Below are 24,187 nucleotides of genomic sequence, written 5' to 3' on the forward strand. Positions count from 1 at the left end.
TCCCTATCCACATTTATTTGCAGAGCAATTGTCCTGCTTTTATCCCCATTTTGCAGCCCCCTAGCCCTTACTATGACTATTTTACAGCACCAAAGTTCGGGTCCTCATTGACTTATATTGGGTTCAAGGTCAAATTTGGGTAAAGTCCAAACGCCGGCCGAAAAAGGCGAACCCGAATACAACGGGTCCGCTCATCCCTACTCATGTGTAGCCTGGTGTGATCTTCACCGCAACAGGGGCAATATTATTCGATAATAAACCAGAATGCAAAAGTGGGGGTTTAAGTAAAGGCCGCTTTACACGCAATGACATCGCTAAAGCGATGTCGTTGGGGTCACGGAATTCGTGACGCACATCCGGCCTCGTTAGCGACGTCGTTGTGTGTGACACGTACGAGCGACTGCTAACGAGCAAAAATACTCACCTTATCGTTGCTCGTTGACACGCTGTCCAGGTCCCAAATATCGTTGCTGCTACAGGTATAATGTTGTTCGTCACTCCTGCGGCAGCGCACATCGCTATGTGTCACACCGCAGGAACGAGGAACCTCACCTTACCTGCGGCCGCCGGCAATGAGGAAGGAAGGAGGTGGGCGGGATGTTACGTCCCACTCATCTCCGCCCCTCCGCTTCTATTGGGCGGCCGCTTAGTGACGCCGCTGTGACGCCGAACGAACCGCCCACTTAGAAAGGAGGCGGTTCACCGGTCACAGCGACATCGCTAGGCAGGTAAGTCCGTGTGACGGGTCCGAGTGATGTTGTGCGCCACGGGCAGCGATTTGCCCGTGACGCACAACCGATGGGGGCGGGTACGCACGCTAGCGATATCGATAGCGAGATCGCAGCGTGTGAAGCGGCCTTAACACATGTCCTTGATTTTATGTGAGCGGGTTACAGAATCAGTTTCAACTCTTTTTCATGTCTATTAATCATCATAATTTTTTTAAAGAGAACTTTAAGGACTATATCTAATAGCACAACATAAATTGTTTCATATTTCTGCTTAACCTCTAATGTGAATGTCACTTTGCCCATCACAACACTGTCATGCATTGAACTTCACAAGTTTATATTTTTTATTTTTAAGTGCTATTCTCAAACTGACCACTAGATGTCAGCAACAACTCAACTCAACAACAACTCAACTTTGCAGTTTTTACCTGGGGTTGATGGCACTGTACCACCATGTCATTAAAAAACTCCCCATCTGGTGATATAAATTGTGCATTTGGGGGACTCCAATGGTTACACTTTTGTACCTTTTCTAAGTTCACAAATCCAGTCCTGCGGAGTATCACAATGCCGATCATTCCAGGATAGTCGATGATCAGTATTCACCTCGCCGCAGAGCTCCAGACCCTGGTAGTTGTTGGGTTCACCATATGCCCAGTTTTCATAAATCAACTAAAGAAAGAAAGAATAAAAAAGAAAGAAAGAAAGAAAAGAAAGAACAAAGGTAATAATGAGAAAGAAAGAAGGAAGGAAGCAAAAAAGAAGGACCAAAGGAAATAAAGAAAAAGAAAGCAAAAAAGGAGCAAAGGAAAGAAAGAGAAAGAAGGAACGAAAGAATGAGAAAGAAAGCAAAAAAGGAGCAAAGGAAAGAAAGAGAAAGAAGGAAGGAAAGAGACAGAAAGCAAAAAAGGAGCAAAGGAAAGAAAGAGAGAAAAAGAAGGAAGGAAAGAGAGACAGAAAGCAAAAAAGGAGAGAGGGAAAGAAAGAGAAAGAAGCAAGGAAGGAAAGAAAGCAGAAAAGAATACAAGAAAAAGAAAGAAGGAAAGAAAGAGAGAAAGAAGGAAAGAAAAAAATGACGCAAAAAAGAAGAAATGAAAATAAAGAGAGAAAGAAGGAAGGAAAGAAAGAAAGAGAAAGAAAGCAAAAAAGGAGCAAAAGAGAAATAAGCAAGCAAAGAAAGAAAGCAAAAAATAATAAAATAAGAAGAAAGAAGGAAGGAAAGAAAGAGAAAGAAGGAAAGATAGAAAAAGGAAGCAAAAAAGAAGGAAAGAAAGAGAAAGAAGGAAGCAAAAAAAGAGCAAAGGAAAGACAGATGGAAGCAAAGAAAGAAAGAGAAAGAAAGAAAAAGGATAAAGGAAAGAAAGAGAAGGAAGAAAGCAAAAAAAGAAAAAACACATTAAAGAAAGAAGGAACAAAGAAAAAAACAAAAAAGAAGAAACCAAGGGAGAAAGAAAAAGAAGGATAAAAACAAGGTAAGAAAGAAGGAAGATGTAAAAAAGATGGATGGATAGAAAGGAGTAAAGAAAGAAAGAAGCAAAGAGGGAAAGATAAAAGCAAGAAGGAAAAAAATAAGGAAAAGCAATGAAAGAAAGAGGAAAGAAATTGAAAAAGAAGTAAATAGAACACATTTATTATATATATATAATATAAATAAACTATTCACAAATGATCTGACACATGAATTTTTGGCCAGGTGAGAGTCACCAGTTTGCACTGCTCGTTACCTGACTAATGCACTCGTGAGTGTATCACATAATCAGGATATATTACTAGAAGTAAACCATGAAGGTTTCCCTTTAATGGCAGCAAGCAGAGATCTTGCCAGCCAATCAAGTGATTTCAGCATCCTCATCACTAACACATGGCACTCAGCATGCTTCATCATTTATTGCCTCCTCTGTCCTCTGCAGGTGCTCACAATGATGGCCATGCAGTACACCAGACCCTACCTCACCTCCCGGCTCCCTAGCTAACCTTCCTAACTCACCTCTTCTTTTATCTGACCAGAATTGCTTCCCTTTGCCAACTTCTCTGATATCTGTGATCAGGGTGACTTGGGAGTCGACTCACAAACCTGTAGTTCATAGGCAGTCTAAAAAGAGTTAATCTGCACTAAACTGCTTGTTATTCTCCTTGGTCACACACTATGGGAGAGTTAGTCATGTTCGCTCTCCTCCTATTTATGCAGGCTGCTCTGTTCTTATGATGCCTGCTATAGCTTGACTATACCTGGTCAGGCTAGGTGTTCTACTTCAGACATACTGGTGATTGTGATACTATTGTTCTGTGCAGTTGTGGTGTTACCCCTTGTTGTATTTTTGTTGCTGCCTTACTGCTCCTGCTTTTCTCCTTAGTCTCTTGCTGTTTGTTCTTGTGAGTTTTGCTGTATGACTTTCTGTTATCCCTGTCTGTCTCATCTGTGTTTCCATCACACTCCTGTCCATTTCTTCCCTGGAGGGAGGTGGGGAAACAGATCAGCTCTAGTTAGGAGTATAGTAAGGCACGGGACTCTGGCATCTCCACCATCAAGGGTAATCTGGAGGTGAGGGATAGCCTAGGCTTTTCTAGCATGAGTGACAGCATAGCAGCCCCTTGTCCCTCGCTCTCCCACAGTCACATCACGACTTAAAAGAACAAATTTATAAAGTAAATTAAATTCTAAACCCTAAACACTGAAACCACTACGACATTCTATACCACCAAATAAATTTAATAATTCTTTTACTCTCAAATACCTAAAATCCATAATATATATATATATATGTATATATATATATATAAATATATATATATATATATACAGAGCCTTGCGAAAGTATTCGGCCCCCTTGAATTTTTCAACCATTACCCCCGTTTCAGGCTTCAAACATAAAGATCAAATTTTTTAATTTTATGGTGAAGAATCAACAAGTGGGACACAATTGTGAAGGTGAACTAAATGTATTACTTATTGCAAATTTTTCTAAAAAATAAATAAGAGATATTGGGGCGTGCAATATTATTCGTCCCCTTTACTTTTAGTGCAGCAAACTCACTCCAGAGGTTCATTGAGGATCTCTGAATGATCCGATGTTGTCCTAGATGACTGATGATGATAAATATAATCCACAGGTGTGTAATCAAGTCTCCGTATAAATGCACCTCCTCTGTGATAGTCTAAGTGTCCTGTTTAAAGCGCAGAGAGTATCATGAAGACCAAGGAACACAACAGGCAGGTCTGTGATACTGTTGTGGAGAAGTGTAAAGCCGGATTTGGTGGCAAAAAGATTTCCAAAACTTTAAACATCCCAAGAAGCACTGTTCAAGCGATCATATTGAAATGGAAGGAGTATCATACCACTGCAAATCTACCAAGACCCGGCCGTCCATCCAAACTTTCATCTCTAACAAGGAGAAGACTGATCAGAGATGCAGCCAAGAGGCCCATTATCACTCTGGATGAACTGCAGAGATCTACAGCTGAGGTGGGAGAGTCTGTCCATAGGACAACAATCAGTCGTACACTGCACAAATCTGGCCTTTATGGAAGAGTGGCAAGAAGAAAGCCATTTCTCAAAGATATCCATAAAACAGTGTTGTTTAAAGTTTGCCAAAAGCCACCTGGGAGACACCAAACATGTGGAAGAAGGTGCTCTGGTCAGATGAAAACAAAATCGAACTTTTTGGGCACATATATTTGGCGTAAAAGCAGCACAGCTCATCAGCCTGAACACACCATCCCCACTGTCAAACATGGTGGCAGCATCATGGTTTGGGCCTGCTTTGCTTCAGCAGGGACAGGGAAAATGGTTAAAATTGATGGGAAGATGGATGGAGCCAAATACAGTCAATTCTTGAAGAAAACCTGTTGGAGTCTGCAAAAGACCTGAGACTGGGACAGAGATGTGTCTTCTAACAAGACAATGATCCCAAACATAAAGCAACATCTACAATTGAATGGTTCACAAATAAACGTATCCAGGTGTTAGAATGGCCAAGTACAGTCCAGACCTGAATCCAATCGAGAATCTGTTAAAAGAGCTGAAAACTGCTGTTCACAAACGCCTCCATCCAACCTCACTCAGCTCCAGCTGTTTACAAAGGAAGAATGGGTGAGAATTTCAGTCTCTCGATGTGCAAAACTGATAGACACATACCCCAAGCGACTGCAGCTGTAATCGCAGCAAAAGGTGGCGCTACAAAGTATTAACTTAAAGGGGATGAATAATATTGCACGCCCCAATTTTCAGTTTTTTATTGTTTACGAAAAATTAAAATAAGCAATAAATATCGTTCAACTTCACAATTGTGTCCCACTTGTTGTTGCTTGTTCCGTATAAAATTTAAATTTTTTATCAATATGTTTGAAGCCTGAAATGTGGGAAAAGGTTGAAAAATTCAAGGGGGCCGAATACTTTTGCAAGGCACTGTGTGTGTATGATGACAGATTTTATAAGCACCGACTGTCACCTCCTATCTCAGGAATGGGGAAATCTGTATTCACTGAAGACACATTTTATCGGAGAATTGAGAATTTTGAGAAGGAAAGATCAGTGCAGAAGAAGAAAAAAGCGGATTTCTTTCATAAGTTATGTTACAAAGTTTCTTATTTTCACATGTACTAAAGATAATGGGAAAAAATAAAATGATGCTTATTCTTACTCATTAAGGCTATTAGGGATGCGTTTTCTTATTCTGGTAGGCACTATGAGTGTGTCGCGGGACAAAACCGTATGTGTTCTCCCTCAAATTGCAGCAATTTTTTAACAATTTTTTTTAGTATTTCACATAGTCTTTTTCCCAACCAAGACACTTTAAAAAAGTCCAATGTGGCTAAAATGTATCACATGAAGGAAAAGATGAAAGGCCTTACTTACAGGCGAGCTATCTGACCATGTGAAGCCTTCATCCGGATTAGTCTTCAACAGGCCGACCCAGAAGACTTGGCGGTAGATGCCATCATGTCTTGTACATAGAAAAATAAAGAAAAATGATATAATGCTGCAGAAAGAACCATGTTTTGTGGTGGTGAGGGCATCATCGTGGAGAAAGAGGTCACTGCCATTAGTGAATGACGCTAATATGAAGGGGGTTACTTGGTCTTTAAAATGTTTAGGTAGGTGCCGGCATCCACTTTGTGTTCTATCATGACCAACATGAACTTCAGCAATTTATGGGTTTGGGTCAGGTCACCTGCATGTGATAGAGCAGGTAGACCACTTGAAAGCTGAAGGAATGGAAGATGGAACTTTTGGGGAAAGTCTACGTTCCACAGTCGAACAGAGGACCAAGGTAATAAAGTGGACCAAGACACTGGAGACCAAGTGTACTACAAATCGTTGGTCTACAGAGGAGATGGCTTCTGGAGGAGAAAAGAGCTACAGGGAAGACAATGGTGAAGAGGAAGACTCCCACCTTCACGTAGGTGGCATGTGGAAGAAGCCAAGGAAGACTGGGATCTTGTGGTGCAGCAGGAAATTAGAAGCCACGGAGTTTCACAGGTGGATGTTTATTGAGCATGGCCCATCATACCACTGATTTCATGTAAGTCACACACAGTTTTTTTATGGCTCCACTTTCAAAAGTGTAATAATTGGTCCTCAATATTGATGCGCTGGACCTCTCCAAGATATGCCGCTAAGCCATAATGTGCCAAAAGAACTAAAACATTGCTTCAGCATCAGATGATAGATACACTATCAGGAGTCATACCCATGGCAATCAGTCAATCACTGGCAACATTCTGAAAAGGGATATCTCAGAAGAGAAAAGTCCTTTCAAGGGAATCTGTCACTGTGTTTTTGCCACCTAGGAGCAACATCATGTAGAGATAGAGAACCCTGATTCCAGCGATGTGTCACTTCCTGGGCTGCTTGCTGTAGTTTTGATAAAAATCAAAGTTTTATCATGAGAAAATTATCACTACAGGACTAGTAAACCTGCTGCCATGTAATCCTCCACCACACCAACCTCTGATTGGCAACTTTCTGCCTATGCACCGTGGACATAGAAAGCTGCCAATCAGTGGTGTGGGAGGGTTATACTGAGCTCAGAATTCAGAGAACTGGTAGATATACAGCAGAAAAAACAGATCGGTGACAGATTGCTGGAATCGGGGTCTCTGCCCATACATCATTCCAAAGTGCAATAAAAGGACGTCTATTAGGGGGCATTCATGCTTCACAGCACTGTAGCATAGTTGCAAACTGTTCCAATTTTGTTGCTACCGTCCCCAGCTTTCGGGAACAATACTGGCAAATTTGGGCACGTCCGAGGAATGGTTTAGGTAAACTCTGTCTCAAAATGGGCAGTTTTGCCCTGTTTTGGGCTCTTTTGGGTTTGCAAGGCTTGGACTTCCCTGTTACACCAGCACAGATGTTGGTAAGCATGCACATACAGGATACTATACAGTATATTATCTATAAACGCGGTGCTACTCACAGCAGCATTGACCACACTACTTGCTCTTCCTCTTTGTCTCTGATACTCAGTAAGTCTCCTCCGATTGCTCTGCAAAAATTCTTGGCTTCAAACCATGACTGTTTTTCACTATTCGGTAACTGATAATACTGTGGAAAAATACAGATATAACGCAAAGTGCAAGTAAAACTCCTTGTAAACAGTGCATAAAAGAAATGTGATATACTGCAAACTTACATACACAGGTTTGTTAGTTTGATTTTGGTTTATATGTGCATCTGTCTTATATTTTCACCAGATATTGATGAAATCCACCAAGTTCAAACACTAAGGGGTACTTTGCACGCTGCGACATCACTGGACGATGCTAGCGATGCCGAGTGCGATAGTCCCCGCCCCAGTCGCACATGGGATATCTTGTGATAGCTGCCGTAGCAAACATTATCGTTACGGCAGCTTCACACGCACTTACCTGCCCTGCGACGTCGCTCTGGCCGGCGACCCGCCTCCTTCCTAAGGGGGCGGGTCGTGCGGCGTCACAGCGAAGTCACGCGGCAGGCGGCCAATAGAAGTAGAGGGGCGGAGATGAGCGGGACGTAACATCCCGCCCACCTTCTCCCTTCCTCATTGCCGGTGGAGACAGGTAGGAGATGTTCCTCGCTCCTGCGGATTCACACATAGCAATGTGTGCTGTCGCAGGAACGAGGAACAACATCGTATCTCCTATTGGTGCGACATTATGTAAATGACCGACACTACACAGATCACCGATTTTCGACGCTTTTATGATCGTTTATCGGCGCATCTAGGCTTTACACGTTGCAACGTCGTTACCGGCGCTGGATGTGCGTCACTTTCGATTTGACCCCGACGATATCGCAGTAGCGATGTCGCAGCGTGCATAGTACCCCTAAAAGTGCGGGTTTTATCTATAATTACATTTCTAAACGTTCAGAGCTTAGAAAAGTGAACTACTTCCGGATTCCCAAAGGCAATAAATATCCGGGCAGTCCGCATTCTACCCTGCAGTTGTACCGCCCCCGTAGCAGCGGTCGAGCCGCTCGGATCCAGAACCGCGGTGGCTCGAGGGGTCTCCGGACCCGGGGGTTCACGCGGAGACTCGAATTTAAAGAGGGGGAGTATGTACAAGGAATTAGGAAGTTCTTGACACCACTCACGGTGCGTGGTAAGGTGTAGGATACCACCACTGCTGTTGGGGAGCCCGGTGGCGGTGGTATGGCAGCCAGGTGTTTAACCCCTCCGTATGTAGGGGTTGTACCCCAGGGCCTGGTGATGGTAGTGAAGGGGTGCCATGGGGAGGAAAGGGTGTTCTGCGTACTCACTCAGTCCAGGAATAATGACACTGACAGCTTGTAAACCAGAATTCTGAGTACCTCTGCAGCCAGGAGGGAGCACGCTGGAGTCCGTGTCCTTGGTGTTACTTGTTAGCCTGTGACCTTTTCCTTGGCACCTTGTTCACAGTTTGGACCCTATAGTGGGGAACTAATCGGGTCCCGCTCACCCGTATGGCTAACGGAGTGAGCTTGCTCTCTGGGTTCACGCTCGGGATTTTCTGAACTATATTTGGGAAAGTCCTATCCCATCGGTGCGCTAGTACCCCGATTTTGGAGCAGGTGAGGGATGAATCTTGAAGGCTTCACCCCCGTCGGGTAAATTACCAGGACGCTTGAAGCTACTTCCCGGCCTAGGGTCCACTTACCCCGTCGTTCCCTGACCCCTGCCCGGAGATGGCTCAAGGCCGCCGGCTGCCCTCCTCGGCAGATCCGTGCCCCTTGACACGATCCCCTGTGACCGGGGTTCCACCTCCTACTAGGCCCAGACCAACGTCTGCCACCTAGTACTCAGGAGCCCAGATCCCACCTGTGACCTCTCCTCTCGAGAGTCACTTCACTTCTCCCTTCTTTTGACACTTCTCACTTCCCCTTACCAACCACCCCCAAGTGGGTGGCCCTATTCCCTTCAGGCCCCCCAATGGTGTGTCTGGTGGGTGTGGTGTGAAGTGTTCCTAGGGTATTGACTGGCTTTGATCTCAGTAACACCAAAGAACAGGGATCCGTAACCAAGGAGGATTGGATATCATGCTAAAGGGCAGGTTGCACGATACCCTGTGACAACCTGATAGGCCAGGGCATCACAGTTATATTCCACAATTGTCACTGCATAGTAGAGCGTGTGACTATGCAGCTGTGGAAGCAGGGAGTTGGCTTTCAGACACAGTAAGTCTTTCCATACAGAAAGCAGAGATGGTTTATTACTGTTTCTGCCTTCTCTATCACTTTATACACAGTGCTTTGTATACAATATATAGAAAGCGCTATAGGTGCTTTCTCCTCCGAACCCAGCAGTTATTTGATAACTGAGTGTAGTGCTATGCAGCAAGGAGACCAAATTTCCCCTGTAAGTTGGGCAAATGTACCAGTCATCGATACAGGAAATTAAAGTTAAAAAAGGTGTTTAATAGGGATGATCGAATACCTCAAATATTCGGCTTTGCGAATATCCGACAAATAGGTCGCCGCTATGCGAATATTCGATGCGCAATGTAAGTCTATGGGAAGCCCGAATAGTTCCGAATAGTTGTTATCCAGGTTTCCCATAGACTTACATTGCGCATCGAATATTCGCGAATAGTCGAATAGCGGCGACTTATTCGGCAAATATTCACGAAGACGAATATTTGAGGTATTTAATCATCCCTAGTATTTAAATGTTAAAATTCTGTCCTTCATTTTAGGTGTTTTGTGGGAACAATGTGTGATTTTTTTTTAAAAGAGATATATACATTGACGAGTAAAACAGTAATGTTTTCAATTGTTTTACTTTTTTGACAACTATTTAGGATATGATAAGTTATGCAGATTCTTATCATGTTCCTGCAAAGTTTCAGTTTTGCTCTTAAAAATCAAAATTTTAATTTTTAATATTCTGTTAGTATATTATAAATCCACCTTTGGCTTTCAATACTGCCTGAATCCTTCTGGGCTATCAATCAGATTCAAGCATGTCTGGACCGAAATCTGATCTCAGGTCTCTTCTATACGTTCCCAATGTTGGTGAATACTGGTCGGCTCACTTGGTCATGAATTAAGGTTTACTTCAACTCTACCCACAAGTGTTGGATTAGGTTGAGGTCTGGGGACTGTGTAGACAATACAGCACCTCTACTTCATTGCATTGACTGTTTCTAACTATTTCTTCACCAATCTCGATGCTTCTGGTCGTTGTCCTGTAATACTGTAACACTATGTCATCCTTTCTATATCCATAGTACTTAAGTGTACAAAGTAATTTGTCTTGCAGGATACTCCCATATAGCTCAGCATTGAGACCACCATCGATCCTGGTCAAGTATCCAATGCTTTTGGGTCTGAAACACCCCCATATCATCAGGCTTCCTCCACCGAACCTGACAGTTCCATCAAGTTCTCGACCTGTTAGACCCTTTTCCCTTTGTTTCTTCTAGACCCATTTGCTCCCATGAGAGTCATCTATTGACTTTCATCTCATCGCTCCAAATCACCCATTTCGAATCTTCTACTGTCCACTTTTGTACTTTTCTTGGAAACTCAAGCTGACACTTCTTATGACGTTACTGAAGTTGAGGCTTCTTCACCTTTTTTCAGGCACCATTCCAGACTTGCGTAACGTGTGTTGCATGGTTCTGCATGGACGTCTGTAATCTCATTATTATGAAGCAGACGAGCCACCTCAACTGCCAGGTTTGTCGTCAGAACTGATAGACCTTGTGATGAGCCGACTTGTTGACTCTGATATTTTGCCTGGACGTCACCTCTTGGCTTTTGAATGGATGAACAGACTTCATTATGTATTCTTCCAACTGTCATGGCCACGCATGATCCATGTTGGCAATTTTCTTGGCTGTGAGACCGCTATCAATGACTTGGATCACGTGGGTTATCTTTTCTTGGGAATTCTTCTTCATGGCTGCTCCTCGATGCTAATCAATGACTTTCACTTGGAAATCAACCTAATTACACACTGAGCTATTAAGGAATGTGAGAACAGGTTGTAATTTATAGTACAGAAGAAGAAAATATTTTTCAACTACCAGGAGCAAAACAGTAACAATGCAGTGACATGAGAATAATCTACATAACTAATCATATGCTAAATAGCTGCAAGTCAAATTTCTGTATGAGATAGCCAAAATGTTTGTCTATAAAATGAAGGTCATCTCACGCTCAAAGCTGTGTTGGATGGTCAGTATAATATATAAATCACTTGGTTTCAGTACATTTGATAGAGTTATGATTAGGGGTGGGGTCCGATCTAAGTTTTGGTAATTTTTGTATATGCCACCGTATGACTGGGCTGTTAAAAAGCATAGGGAGTCTTTGCTCTCTTAACTTCGGCTCTCTTAACTTCGACGCGCCTTACTTTATAACATGCACGTAGTGATGATTTCCAGTTGGGAGGACACTTTGGTTCAGGTGTTGTGGTTGGCAATGGTGGTGGCGTCACTCCTTGTGCCCACTTCTTGCACACATACTTAGCACTTTCATCACAGTTCAAAACATCCCATAATCCAGCTTTCTTTCCAGTCCTCATAGCTACACAGCCCTGTTTCCGGCCTTTAAAATTCAATAAAACGTTTTTACATGTTAATAGGGAAAAGTCATTTATGGAAATCTTGTTGATAATATGGACAAATGTGCAAACATACACCATTTCATAACAAAGGAAAGGGACATCCCTTATTCCATATGCTCGGTTCAGGCTTATGGACCTCATAGAAGGATCAGAAACTTCCATTCCAGCTGAAATCGAGCGGAACTCTCCAGCTTCTATTTTAAAAGTGGTTGTAATCATAAGACATATTGGAAAATTCAAAGAGAAGGTCATTGGATTGCTCTTCCCAGGCTATATATGTCATGCAATTGGTCAAAACTAATATACTGCCTCTAGTTTACCCAGACCAGTTCAGGCCCTTAGGCTCAATGAAAGAATGACCAGTTTGTTTTCGATACCAGCAATGGCCAAATCCAATGATATCATTGTTCAATCCAGTATATATTTTTTTTGCACAATTGCGTACATCTTATAGAAAGAAGTGACATCAATCTTACCCTTAGCTACCTGTACAATTTTTTAGCTCCCCCCCAAATTATCTCTTAAGTATTACAGGAAACAGGAGAGAGGGGGAGAAGGAGGGGATGCAGCTGCATATTTTTCCTCTATGTTCTGTGAGGGAGCCGTGAATGGTTCAGTGCAGCCATTAAAGGAGTTTCTCACTAACAAAGTTCATTCTATTCAAATAGATTTTGGAATAAAAATAATTTCCACAATTGGATGTGTTTGGAAAAAAATGTTCCTTTGCTGAGATAATGTTATATACGTGTCCCTTCTATGTACTGTGTAATGGCCGTGTCTGACCATACAGGGACATGGTCTGATCATTCCACAGCTTCTAGGCAGGGAAGGATGTGGCGCCCATGAGGCTTCCGTCGCCACAGGTCATTGCACCCCATCCAGCGGTGTGATGCCCCATTCTGGGAGAGGAAGAGAGTGAACTCCGGTCCCCTGGTAAATCCACACTACACCCATTGCTAGGAACACACTGGGACCAGGGAAAGTGGCAGACAGCCCTCCCATGCTGCATGCTGGGAGGGGTCATAAGACCCATCCCTGCTCCTATAGGGTAGAACAGGGCAACGGGGGAGGTGGGAGGAGCCATCTGAGAGCAGACACAGAGAGGAAGGTCAAGTTTAGTCAGTCTACCTCAGGGAGTGAGAGAGTGAGGAGCCAGCATGTAGTTGGAGAAGGAGAACGAGAGAAAGGAGGGAGGAGGAGGCCTGCTGGAGGCAGGCAAGGAGGAGAAGAAAAGAGAAAGGAAGCTCCAAGTCAGACAGGAGCAGAGAAACAGCAAGAGACGCTTCCTGGTGAAGATCCTGGGACTCGGAGGGTCCAGGTGACACCACGTAGAAGACAGAAGGAGTCGCAGGGCCACGGGTAGTCTGTATAGCTGTCAGGGCAGTTTAGAGCTACGGTGGCCTGGTCCACAATAACATCGGTGGAGGGATCAAGCTGCAACAGGGGACGGTCCCTAGAGACTGGAGGAGTGCAAAGATCATCTCCAAACAGTAAAAACCGAGGCCCAGGGAATGTTGTAAACTCCCCGGGCCAGAACCCATAGCAGACCTTCCAGAAAAGGGGTAATCAGCCGACAGGTGACCCCGCAGCCTGGAGGCTGTAGTGGAGGCCAAGCCAGGTTTATCCTATTAAAGGCAAGGCTAAGGAAGACAGCAGAAGAAAGAGACACTTAAGAGAAGGGTACCGGCTTTTACTCTCAGAATCACCCAGAAACGGCGGAGGTCCCTGACAGTGGTCCCAGCAGTCCAAGGGTCCCTACAGTACTGTGACAAGAAGTGTGAGTAAAGAACTTGAACTGCACCCTTGGAGTGGTCTCTGTTATTCCAGCTGCATAGACATTCACAAGCACCAACTGTGCCCCGGGCATTGCTCCACCTGTGGGGAGCAGTACCACCATTGCTGCCATAACATCATCCCGGTGGCCTCACACAGCAGCGGCTGCTTAATAGCCGCATACCACAGGTGGCGTCACGAACACAAACTTTAAATCAAGCCACATATTTTACTGACACCCACCAGGGTCACAGAGCCGGGCCCAGCCACCACTGACTACCACCGGACTAGTCCGGCCCGGCACCGGGTGTCCCATAGCCCTGGGGTGGGCGAGTCAACTTTTGGCGCTGTGAACAGGATTTCGTGCCCGGTCACACCGGGTACTGTGCGCCTGAAGAATCGTGAAATAGCCTGTGTTTACTGTGAGGAACTGCCGCCATTGAAGCCACTGAGCGCGGGAAGAAGGGGGGCATGAAAGAAGAAAGGGCGTGAAGAGAAGTCCCGCCCCCTTGTCCAAGAAAAGAGCGCGAAGCGGTGCCCGCCATAGAAGGCGGAGGAAGAAGAAATGGCGACTAGATAAGCTGGACGGCTGGCAGAAAGAGTCTAAATGCCAGACCAGCAGATAAAGAAAATGTACCTTATCACAAGCGGAGTGATGCCGGCCGTGATGGGCTGGGCGCCAGTCTGGCGCCAGGTGCTAGTGCAGCCTCCGGCCCCGCCTCCGAGAAGGGAAAGGGAGCAGCCGAGTGGCGTGGTCGAGCACCCGAGCAGTGTTCCAGTCAGCATCCCCCAGGTCGGCAGCATAGCGGAGGAGCTGCAGCAAAGTGCACCAGGGACCGGAAGAATGGATCCTGAGCTGAACTTGCTCCGGGAGGAGATGCGAGTCCTGGCCCGGAGGCTGAGCAGCGTGGAGGTAGAAGCGGACCGGCAGAGAGAAACACCGCTGATACCGGAGGGCCTGGGCCAGTGGACGGATGCCGCGGAGCAGCAACAGGGTGAGCTGAATGAACCCCTGACCCGTCCGGACCCATGGCCCCGCCACGCGCCCCCGACTAGCCTCTTCACCGACCCCCTGGCCTTCCCCGCCAGCCCCGCTGACGCCCGGTGGGGCACCGGAGGCCTGCCTGAGACCCCCACAGCTAGCGGGCCCCCTGCCGAGTCCCCCTGTGAGCCTCCTGGGAATGGCATCCACGGGAGTGAATTGAGACGCAGCGCCCATCGAAAGCGGGGGACTGCAGCGGCCGCTGCGCCCCAAGGAGACTCCCCTAGCATCCGAGCTGACTTGCCGGAGACTGGTGGTAGAGTACCAGAGGGAGCGGGAACTCCGGGAGGAGAAGCGGAGGGCCAGAGAAGTCGCTAATCTGGCCTCCAAGGAAGAGGTCAGGAAGGCCCTGAAGGGATCCGAGGGCCCAGTGAGACGGGGCACCGTAGTTGATTTTCGGCAGAAAGGCGGCTGGGGCTTCATCAGGGAGCCCGGTCTGGGCAAGGACGTATTTGTGGCCCGACGCGACATCGAGGAGCACCTGCCCAGAGGCCACCCAGGGAGAGATGCTAAGCTGGGTGATGTGGTAGAGTACACACGGCTGATGGGGAACCGTGGCTGGTATGCGCTGCATGTGCGTATCCTAAGGGAAGAAGCGGCCCCAGAAGAACCAGAGTGGAGCCGCACAATGCAAGCGCGCAGCATCTCCCCTAGCAGCAGCACTACCTCAAGGCAGACCCAGGCCACAGAACTGAGCAGAGGTCCTGCGACAGCCACGCAAGAAACGCAGACCAGGATCTCCATGGCCTACATGCTGCCCAGGGCCCTGCCAAAGAAGAATCCCTACATGTAAAGAAGTAAGAAGATGCTGAACTGTACATAGCCCCTGTCTGCCCCTCATGCTTTGTGAAGATGTCCCTTATGTGCTGCCCTACTGTTCTTTTTGAAGACGACACCCTACCCTGCCTTACTGCCCCTTGTACTTTTTGAAGATGTCACCCCCATGTTTATGTGTACCGGGCCACTAGACTGGAATGTGGTCCCTGGTAAATGTGATGTGTGAAGTGTCCTATGTAACCAGGCCACTGGACTTAGTGGCTGGTTTTGTTTTCCACTTTGTTGATTGAAAGAAACGAACTGCCAGGCTACTGGACTTGTTGTAGCCAAGAAATGTATATAGTTGCACCCGTTGTGCCCCCTACCAGAATTATGGGGGATGTGCCTGAACCGTGCAATGGACTGGAAGTGCACACATATAGTTTTCTTTATAAGAAGTTCGTAACGTTCGAATCATTGTGCCTCCCATAAAGGGAAGAAATGTTTTATTGTTTTATGTTATTCATAACAAAAATGTTTTGCAGTTCTTCCACATGTTTTTGTTGTTTTTCAGCCCGAGGACGTGCTGGGATTTGCTGTGGGGGAGTGTGGCGCCCCTGAGGCTTCCGTCGCCACAGGTCATTGCACCCCATCCAGCGGTGTGATGCCCCATTCTGGGAGAGGAAGAGAGTGAACTCTGGTCCCCTGGTAAATCCACACTACACCCATTGCTAGGAACACACTGGGACCAGGGAAAGTGGCAGACAGCCCTCCCATGCTGCATGCTGGGAGGGGTCATAAGACCCATCCCTGCTCCTATAGGGTAGAACAGGGCAACGGGGGAGGTGGGAGGAGCCATCTGAGAGCAGACACAGAGAGGAAGGTCAAATTTAGTCAGTCTACCTCAGGGAGTGAGAGAGTGAGGAGCCAGCATGTAGTTGGAGAAGGAGAACGAGAGAAAGGAGGGAGGAGGAGGCCTGCTGGAGGCAGGCAAGGAGGAGAAGAAAAGAGAAAGGAAGCTGCAAGTCAGACAGGAGCAGAGAAACAGCAAGAGACGCTTCCTGGTGAAGATCCTGGGACTCGGAGGGTCCAGGTGACACCACGTAGAAGACAGAAGGAGTCGCAGGGCCACGGGTAGTCTGTATAGCTGTCAGGGCAGTTTAGAGCTACAGTGGCCTGGTCCACAATAACATCGGTGGAGGGATCAAGCTGCAACAGGGGACGGTCCCTAGAGACTGGAGGAGTGCAAACATCATCTCCAAACAGTAAAAACCGAGGTCCAGGGAATGTTGTAAACTCCCCGGGCCAGAACCCATAGCAGACCTTCCAGAAAAGGGGTAATCAGCCGACAGGTGACCCCCCAGCCTGGAGGCTGTAGTGGAGGCCAAGCCAGGTTTATCCTATTAAAGGCAAGGCTAAGGAAGACAGCAGAAGAAAGAGACACTTAAGAGAAGGGTACCGGCTTTTACTCTCAGAATCACCCAGAAACGGCGGAGGTCCCTGACAGTGGTCCCAGCAGTCCAAGGGTCCCTACAGTACTGTGACAAGAAGTGTGAGTAAAGAACTTGAACTGCACCCTTGGAGTGGTCTCTGTTATTCCAGCTGCATAGACATTCACAAGCACCAACTGTGCCCCGGGCATTGCTCCACCTGTGGGGAGCAGTACCACCATTGCTGCCATAACATCATCCCGGTGGCCTCACACAGCAGCGGCGGCTTAATAGCCGCATACCACAGGTGGCGTCACGAACACAAACTTTAAATCAAGCCACATATTTTACTGACACCCACCAGGGCCACGGAGCCGGGCCCAGCCACCACTGACTACCACCGGACTAGTCCGGCCCGGCACCGGGTGTCCCATAGCCCTGGGGTGGGCGAGTCAAGGACACAAATAGAGACTATACAGATATTACAGCACAGGATCACAACTGATTCTTTTTGTGAGATAAAACATGCCCCTACTTTTAAAAAAAGGTTTTACCTCAAAGAAAGAATTAATTGCTGTTCTGTCCGGCCCAGGAATGGTGGTATGATCAAACCATGTCCCTGTACAGTCAGACACGGCCATTACACAGTACATAGCAGGGGCACATATATAAGATTATCTCAGCCTAGGAGTGGTGGTATGATCAGACCATGTCCCTGTACAGTCAGACACATCCATTACACAGTACACAGCAGAGACACATATATAAGATTATCTCAGCACAGGAACATTTTCTTTAATCACATCCAATTATGGAGATTATTATTTTTCCAAGATCTATTGATTAACATTAACTTTGTTAGTGGGAAAACTCCTTTAAATTGCAAAATCGTTAAACTCTCAAGTATAGAGAGAGATTTGGTGACTTACCCGGCATGTCGGCGTCCCAGTGTGTGTACAATACTCTTTCCTTGTTCGCCCATTTAAAAGTGCTCCTATCCTCTGTATCGGAGAGCCCTATCCAGAAGTATTTCTCTGGTCTAAACCCAATCAGACTTGTTAGATAGGCCTGTTCAAACCTGCAACAATAAACCAACATTATATCACATTTTCATTTAGATTCACTTGCATAGAGGGAAATTAAAGGGGTATTCCCATCTCCAAGATCCTATTCCAATATATAGTAGGAATTATAATATTATTAGAAAATACCTCCAATTAGAAATATAGTATAGTTCTTCTGATTCACTATGTCACTTACCTCATGTTCAGGGCATTCCAGGACCTTAGGTATCCATGGTTATGACCACTAGCAGCTACCTAACTGACTGTCGTAACCATGGATACCTAAGGTCCTGCTATGCCCTGAACATGAGGTAAGTGACATAGTAAATCAGGAGAGCTATGCTTCATTTCTAATTGGAGGTATTTGATAATATTATTATTATTATTACACCTACTACATATTGGGATAAGATCTTTGAGATGGGAATACCCCTTTTAAGGTTTAATTTAGGTCCATAGGAACTAGGTGGCAGCCTGGTCTGCCTGTACATTAAATTTAAAGGGGTTGTCCAGTGAAAATAACCCACAATTGGGACCTGCATTGGTCAGCGAATTGGGGGACGTTTTCTATGCTGCAAATTGACATGACAGGACGGATATCAAACCGCCACGCCACTCATTCTCTATGAGTCTTCTGGAAAAAGCATGGAGAGCCCATAAGGAATAAATGGAGCACATTTCACAAATGTGCACTGCCATACCATTCTAACCGGGATAAAAGTTCTCCACTTTGCCAAGTGGTGCGGACCCCACTAATCAACAAGTTATCACGTATCCTGTACATAGATGATGCCTTGTGTTCACAGGGCAATCTGTACGTATTGCAAAAGTTATCAGTTGAAGACGTTGTATAAGTTGCACTGTGAGAAATGAGTGTGCAAATAATGATATCATACAATAACAAAATAGATGTCTTGGTCACATCCGGTACCATGAACTTTTCCTCAGCTGCCTAATCTATATCATGCGAAAACAAAATACTGTATGGAGTCTAAATAGCAAAGCTACACAATAAGTACTAAGTACCAAACAGTGCTCAAATAGTACCGAAATATAGTCCCCAAATAGCAGCTCCATATACAAAGCAAAAAAAATAACAGCTCTTCCATCCATGTGTGATAGAACACCGGCTGCACAATGTGCGTCTCTGTATACTCTCAGCCGTAAGATACATGGTAATACCAAAGCTTGGATGCCAGTCTGGTAATAACAGCTCCTATAGCTGAAAGTATAGGGTATACATTCATGTAGGGATGGAACGATCGCAGTCGCAGGGATTGCAACCGCGACTGGGCCCAGGGGTGCAGGAGGCCCGGCAGCCCCTGCTTCAGCTGGATGTACATCCAAGGCTGCACATACAGCTGAAATGCTGTGATAAACGCTGTCGGCCAAATAGAAGCTGGCAGCTTTCATCTGTGTCCCAGTGACTGAGGGTGGCGCATGGCAATGACATTGTAGCGCCCCTGAGACCCTCAGGGCACTACAGGGAACTGCATCCTTTTGAGGATGCAGGACCTACCCCCTGGGACCTGGAGTATCAGTGCCTTTTCCACCAAAACATAATCTAAATCCTAGTTCTCCTCTCCACACTGGGCATAGAGGTTTAACCACAGAAGGGGATGGTCGCCATGGGAACGAGTCCCTGGGTATAGCCAGCCTGGTGGGAGGGGTCAGTCACTCAGTAGTAGCAAGAGGAGAATGAAGCACACAAGAGAGGTGTGCGGTCGTGCCTGAGCTGGGTCCATGTAACGGTAACCCCGGGGCACAGGAGAGAGGTCGCCAATGTAATAACCTGCAGGTAACGGGATACGCAAGGACTGCACGGAACCATGGGGGTTAATCAATGCAAATTTAATAATGTATTGCACAACACAGGTAGAGGAAAAGTGTGGGAAGGGGAGAAAAGCGGGAATGTGCACAGCAGTACAGATAATGCAATATATATACAACTACTTTGAATAACTTGTCAAGGGTAGGAAGCCTCAGATTGTACTGCCAAAAGCAAAACACAGAAATCCTTATTAAACAAAAAAACGCAGAGTCCTTGTTATCTTACTTGTATAACACAGTGCAGAGTCTTTTCCTATCTGTCCCTAACTAAAAGTAGTGTGCACACTTAACTGCAGGTTTCAGCGTGGGGTACCTCGTCACCGTTGGGGCCCGTATTCCGCTGGCAGACACCTCTAAAGTTCAGTCTTTGTCCCGGGTCTGTAACTTGCACGTGCTGCCTGGCTCCTCGCTCCACATCCAGCCTCTTTGGATCTGTAATTTTGTAATTTGCACGTGCTGTCTGGCCCCTCGCTCCACATCCAGCCTCTTTGGATCTGTGTCTTGGGGGGGACACCACGCAACACTCTGAGGTACTTGGACCTCGGAAAAACAGGGCAGACTGAGGCCTTCTATCTTACAGCCCACTCCAGCACACTCCTCTCAGATAAACAGCCACATGTAGACTCCTCCTCCTCCTCCTGTTCCAGACTCAATCAAATCACTTGAGCAGCAGGACTTTTTCCCGCTGTTCTCTGTTTTGACAGCAGGTGGCAGCATAACACAAGGAAGTCCACCAAACAGTCTTTTAACCTATATATATATATATATATATATATATATATATAAAAATGTTAACAGGTCTTACATTTCCCCCCCTCTTTAACCTCGGCCGTCCCGGCCGATACACTCCTGAGGCACTCTGCAAAGGGGCACACGGTGGCAACTCCTGCCCTGCTTCACAACCTGTTGCTTGGGAGCCAATGTCGTAAAACAGGATTCAGTGACAGAACACACAAATTCATCTGCCAAGTACCGATCAGGGGGAATACCAGCATTAGCCCGCTCAGTCCGGCGTGGTACTACGGCTAAGTCACCAGACGTCGGCGCCGTATCAGGGAGTACAGTATTCTCGTCCCCATCTCTGGCGATTGGTGACTCCTGCTATGCAGGGGTGGCACCTGTGTCTTGAACGGATGGGGGTGTGGATCTCTCCCAGTCTGCTGGGTTGGTCGGGGCCCGCCACCATTCTTCATCGTCAGAGCCCTCTTCGAAGGTAACAGGAACAGGCACGGGCACCGTCTCCGAGGTACTTTGTCTGGTCCTGTCTTCTGAATAGCAGGGCCTCAGCATATTACGATGCAGGATGAGGGTGCCGCCTCTTTGCTCGCCTCTCACTTCGTATACTGATCCATGGGGCGAGATTCTTCTGATCACAATGTACGGCTCTGTTTTCCAGCGCTCGCTCAACTTGTGTCTCGGGTGTTTCTCTGCAACTAGTACTCTGTCTCCTGGTAAGAACGGGGTTTCACACATAGGTTTCCGCTGCGGGTGTGTCTTTTCTTGCAACCGCTTGGTGACAATTCGATGGATAGTCTCCAGCCGTCGACGGTGACAATCAACCCAGGAACCTACGCTCTGACCTTCACTGATCTCGGGGGGAGCTAGATTCAGCTCTTCAATGCCTCTTCCGGCTCTTCCAAACAGTAGCACGTACGGGGTGTACCCAGTGGTGGAGTGGACACGATTATTGTACGCCCACACGAGTTCTGCGAGATAGCCGGGCCAGTGATTCTTACGATCATCCTCCAACGTGCGTAGCATTTGTAGGAGGGTCCGGTTAAATCTCTCGCAGGCTCCGTTGCCCTGTGGATGATAAGGCGTAGTCCTTGACTTCTGCATTCCGTAAATCCTTTGCAGCTCTCTCATGACACTGCCCTGAAAGCAAGCTCCTTGGTCAGAATGTATTCTTTTGGGGCAGCCGTACACCCGGATAAAGTCATCACTGATGGCTCGAGCAGCTGATTCAGCCGTCTGATCTCTGGTGGGCGTCACCACCGCAAATTTGGAGAAGTGATCTGTCATCACAAGGCAGAACTGATAGCCCCGGTGGGAGTGGCCAATCTTGAGATAATCGATCCAACGGCTCTTTGGTTACAATAGTCTGTACTGGTGCTTGCTGTGGAGGAGCCTTACTTAACTCGCAGGAACGGCACAGTTTACAGGCCTTCTCTACTGCCCGAAGCATCTGAGGACAGTATACTATTCTTTGCAACCACTGGTAAGTCTTGTCCGGTCTGAAATGGGCTCCCTTCTCATGCGCCTCTCGGGCCAATGGTACTGCCATCTTCTGGGGTATCACTACTTGCCACCATACTTCCAACTCTGTAGCTAGGTGCACCTTCCGATACAGCATCCCCTCTTGCACCGACAGCTTATCCCACTGGCTGAGAATCTGGAGGGCCACGTGCGACAGCGTGGCCCGTATTTCCTTTCTAGGCTTGCGCTGCTGGATCACCCACTCTTTCACTTGAAGCAGTTCTGGGTCAGATGACTGGATTTTCACCCATTCCTCTCTGGTTTGGCCAAGCAGGCGTGATGTCGTGCCCGACGTAATTTCCAGCATACGAGCCTCTACCACTTGAGCGGTGAATTTACTAAAGTCCGGAATTTCGTCTTCCTCCAACTGTTCATCTCTCTCCCCCACTGGGGCTTCGGTGGTAACACGAGAAAGGGCATCCGCATTCTGATTTTCATGCTTAGAGCGGTACTGCACATGATAATTGTATCTGGAGAGTCGTGCCAGCCACCTCTGTTCCATTGCTCCCAGTTTGGCGGTGGAGATGTGAGCCAGGGGGTTATTATCCGTATAGACTTCAATTTGAGCTCCCGTGAGATATTCCGAGAACCTTTCGGTTATTGCCCATACTAGTGCCAGTAACTCCAACCGAAAGGAACTGTAATTCTCGGGGTTGCGCTCGGCTTCTCGCAACGTCCGACTTCCATATGCAATCACCCGTTCAGTACCATTCTGTACCTGGGCCAGTACTGCACCCAGGCCGTAGAGGCTCGCGTCTGTATACAACCGAAAGGGGAGGTTATAGTCTGCATAGGCAAGCACAGGGGCGCTAACCAAGGCCTCTTTCAATCGGTGTAAGGCTTCTGCTTGTCTTGGTCCCCAGCAAATTTTCTGTGCTTTTGGTCCTTTCGCAGTGCCTCGGAGCAATTCGTGCAAAGGTTCTGCCTCCTTCGCGAAATCTTTGATAAAGCGACGGTAATAACCGGCTAGCCCCAGGAAAGCTCGAACCTCCTGCACTGTGCTGGGTGTGGGCCATTGTAGCACTGCTCTCACTTTCCCATCGGAGGGCTGTACGCCGGCTTCCGACACCTTGTGTCCAAGATATTCAATCTCTTCCTGAAAGATCCGGCATTTTTTTGGTTTCAGTTTAAGCCCATGGGCCCGTAACCGCTGAAACACTTGGCCCAGGTTTTCTAGATGTTTCTCAAAGGTTGCAGAATACACTACTATGTCGTCCAGGTAAATCAATGTGGCCTCGAAGTTCATGTCTCCAAGGCAACTTTCCATGAGGCGCTGAAAAGTTCCTGGGGCATTATTTAGTCCAAATGGCATGCGATTGAACTCGAAGAGTCCCATGGGTACAATAAATGCGGTCTTGGCCTTGTCTTTCTCTGCCACAGGGACCTGCCAATATCCGCTGGCCAGATCGAGGGAGGAGAAGTAACGTGCCTTTCCCAACGCCGACAGGGACTCCTCTATCCGGGGCAGAGGGTAGGAATCACGAACCGTGCATCCATTAAGCTTGCGGTAGTCAACACAGAAGCGGGTAGACCCATCCTTTTTCTTGACCAGCACGATTGGGGCAGCCCATGGACTCTGACTTTCTCTTACCACCCCGCTCTTCAGCATCTGCGCCAAAAGCTCTTTTACCTCTTGGTAGTACTTTGGGGGTATTTGCCTGTACCTTTCCCTGATCGGTGGGGCATCTCCTGTGGGTATTTCGTGCTGAATCTTGTCAGTACAGCCGAAATCTTCTGCGTGACGGGAGAACGTGGCTTGATTCTCCCAAATAAAGTCCTCTATGGCTTGGGCTTGCTCCGAATCGAAGGGGCTCAGGTCCACTCCCATCTGCCCTAAGATGACGCGACTGTTCCACTGATCAGTGGGTTTCTCTTTTCTTTCCATAGAAACAGCCCAAGTCCAGGCTTCCCCTGCCATGGGCTGCAATTCAATCGATTCTGCAGCCGCCACCTCTTCAGGCGCCAGGTAGACATGGGCCAGAACAACTCCCGAGGTCAAGGTGTAGGCCTGTTCACCGGTGTTCACGCAACGGAAAGGGACCCTTCCATTTCTTACTGTTGCTAAAGTGCGAGCCACCAACGGTTCGTCTCCGTTCTCTTCACCACGGTAAGGCTCCACCAACACCTCCATCCCCTCGAGTGTACGGTGAGCCCCGACTGGCAAGGTGAGGACTGTCTCACGATTTGGAGGTAGAGTAATTGTTGTCTGTCTTGGGACTCGAACCCTCCCCACCGGGTAGCGGCTCCCACCATTCTTCCACAGTCCTCGGGCAC

At 47.1% G+C, this 24,187-nt stretch overlaps 1 protein-coding gene across 1 annotated transcript in view; it reads right to left on the reverse strand.

The window, feature by feature from the left end:
* The window catches only part of MRC1 (mannose receptor C-type 1), a 116,716-nt gene that overhangs the window by 44,747 nt on the left and 47,782 nt on the right, over positions 1 to 24,187 (reverse strand). The window contains exons 11-15 of the mRNA XM_075315591.1: positions 17,693 to 17,841; positions 11,550 to 11,743; positions 7,152 to 7,279; positions 5,588 to 5,675; positions 1,259 to 1,403 (exon numbers count right to left, since the gene is read on the reverse strand). Of these exons, the coding sequence (XP_075171706.1) occupies positions 1,259 to 1,403; positions 5,588 to 5,675; positions 7,152 to 7,279; positions 11,550 to 11,743; positions 17,693 to 17,841 (704 nt within the window). The remainder of the gene's footprint in view (positions 1 to 1,258; positions 1,404 to 5,587; positions 5,676 to 7,151; positions 7,280 to 11,549; positions 11,744 to 17,692; positions 17,842 to 24,187) is intronic.

This window comes from Anomaloglossus baeobatrachus, chromosome 6 (genome assembly GCF_048569485.1).
Source record: "Anomaloglossus baeobatrachus isolate aAnoBae1 chromosome 6, aAnoBae1.hap1, whole genome shotgun sequence".
Taxonomy (NCBI): Eukaryota; Metazoa; Chordata; class Amphibia; order Anura; family Aromobatidae; genus Anomaloglossus; species Anomaloglossus baeobatrachus.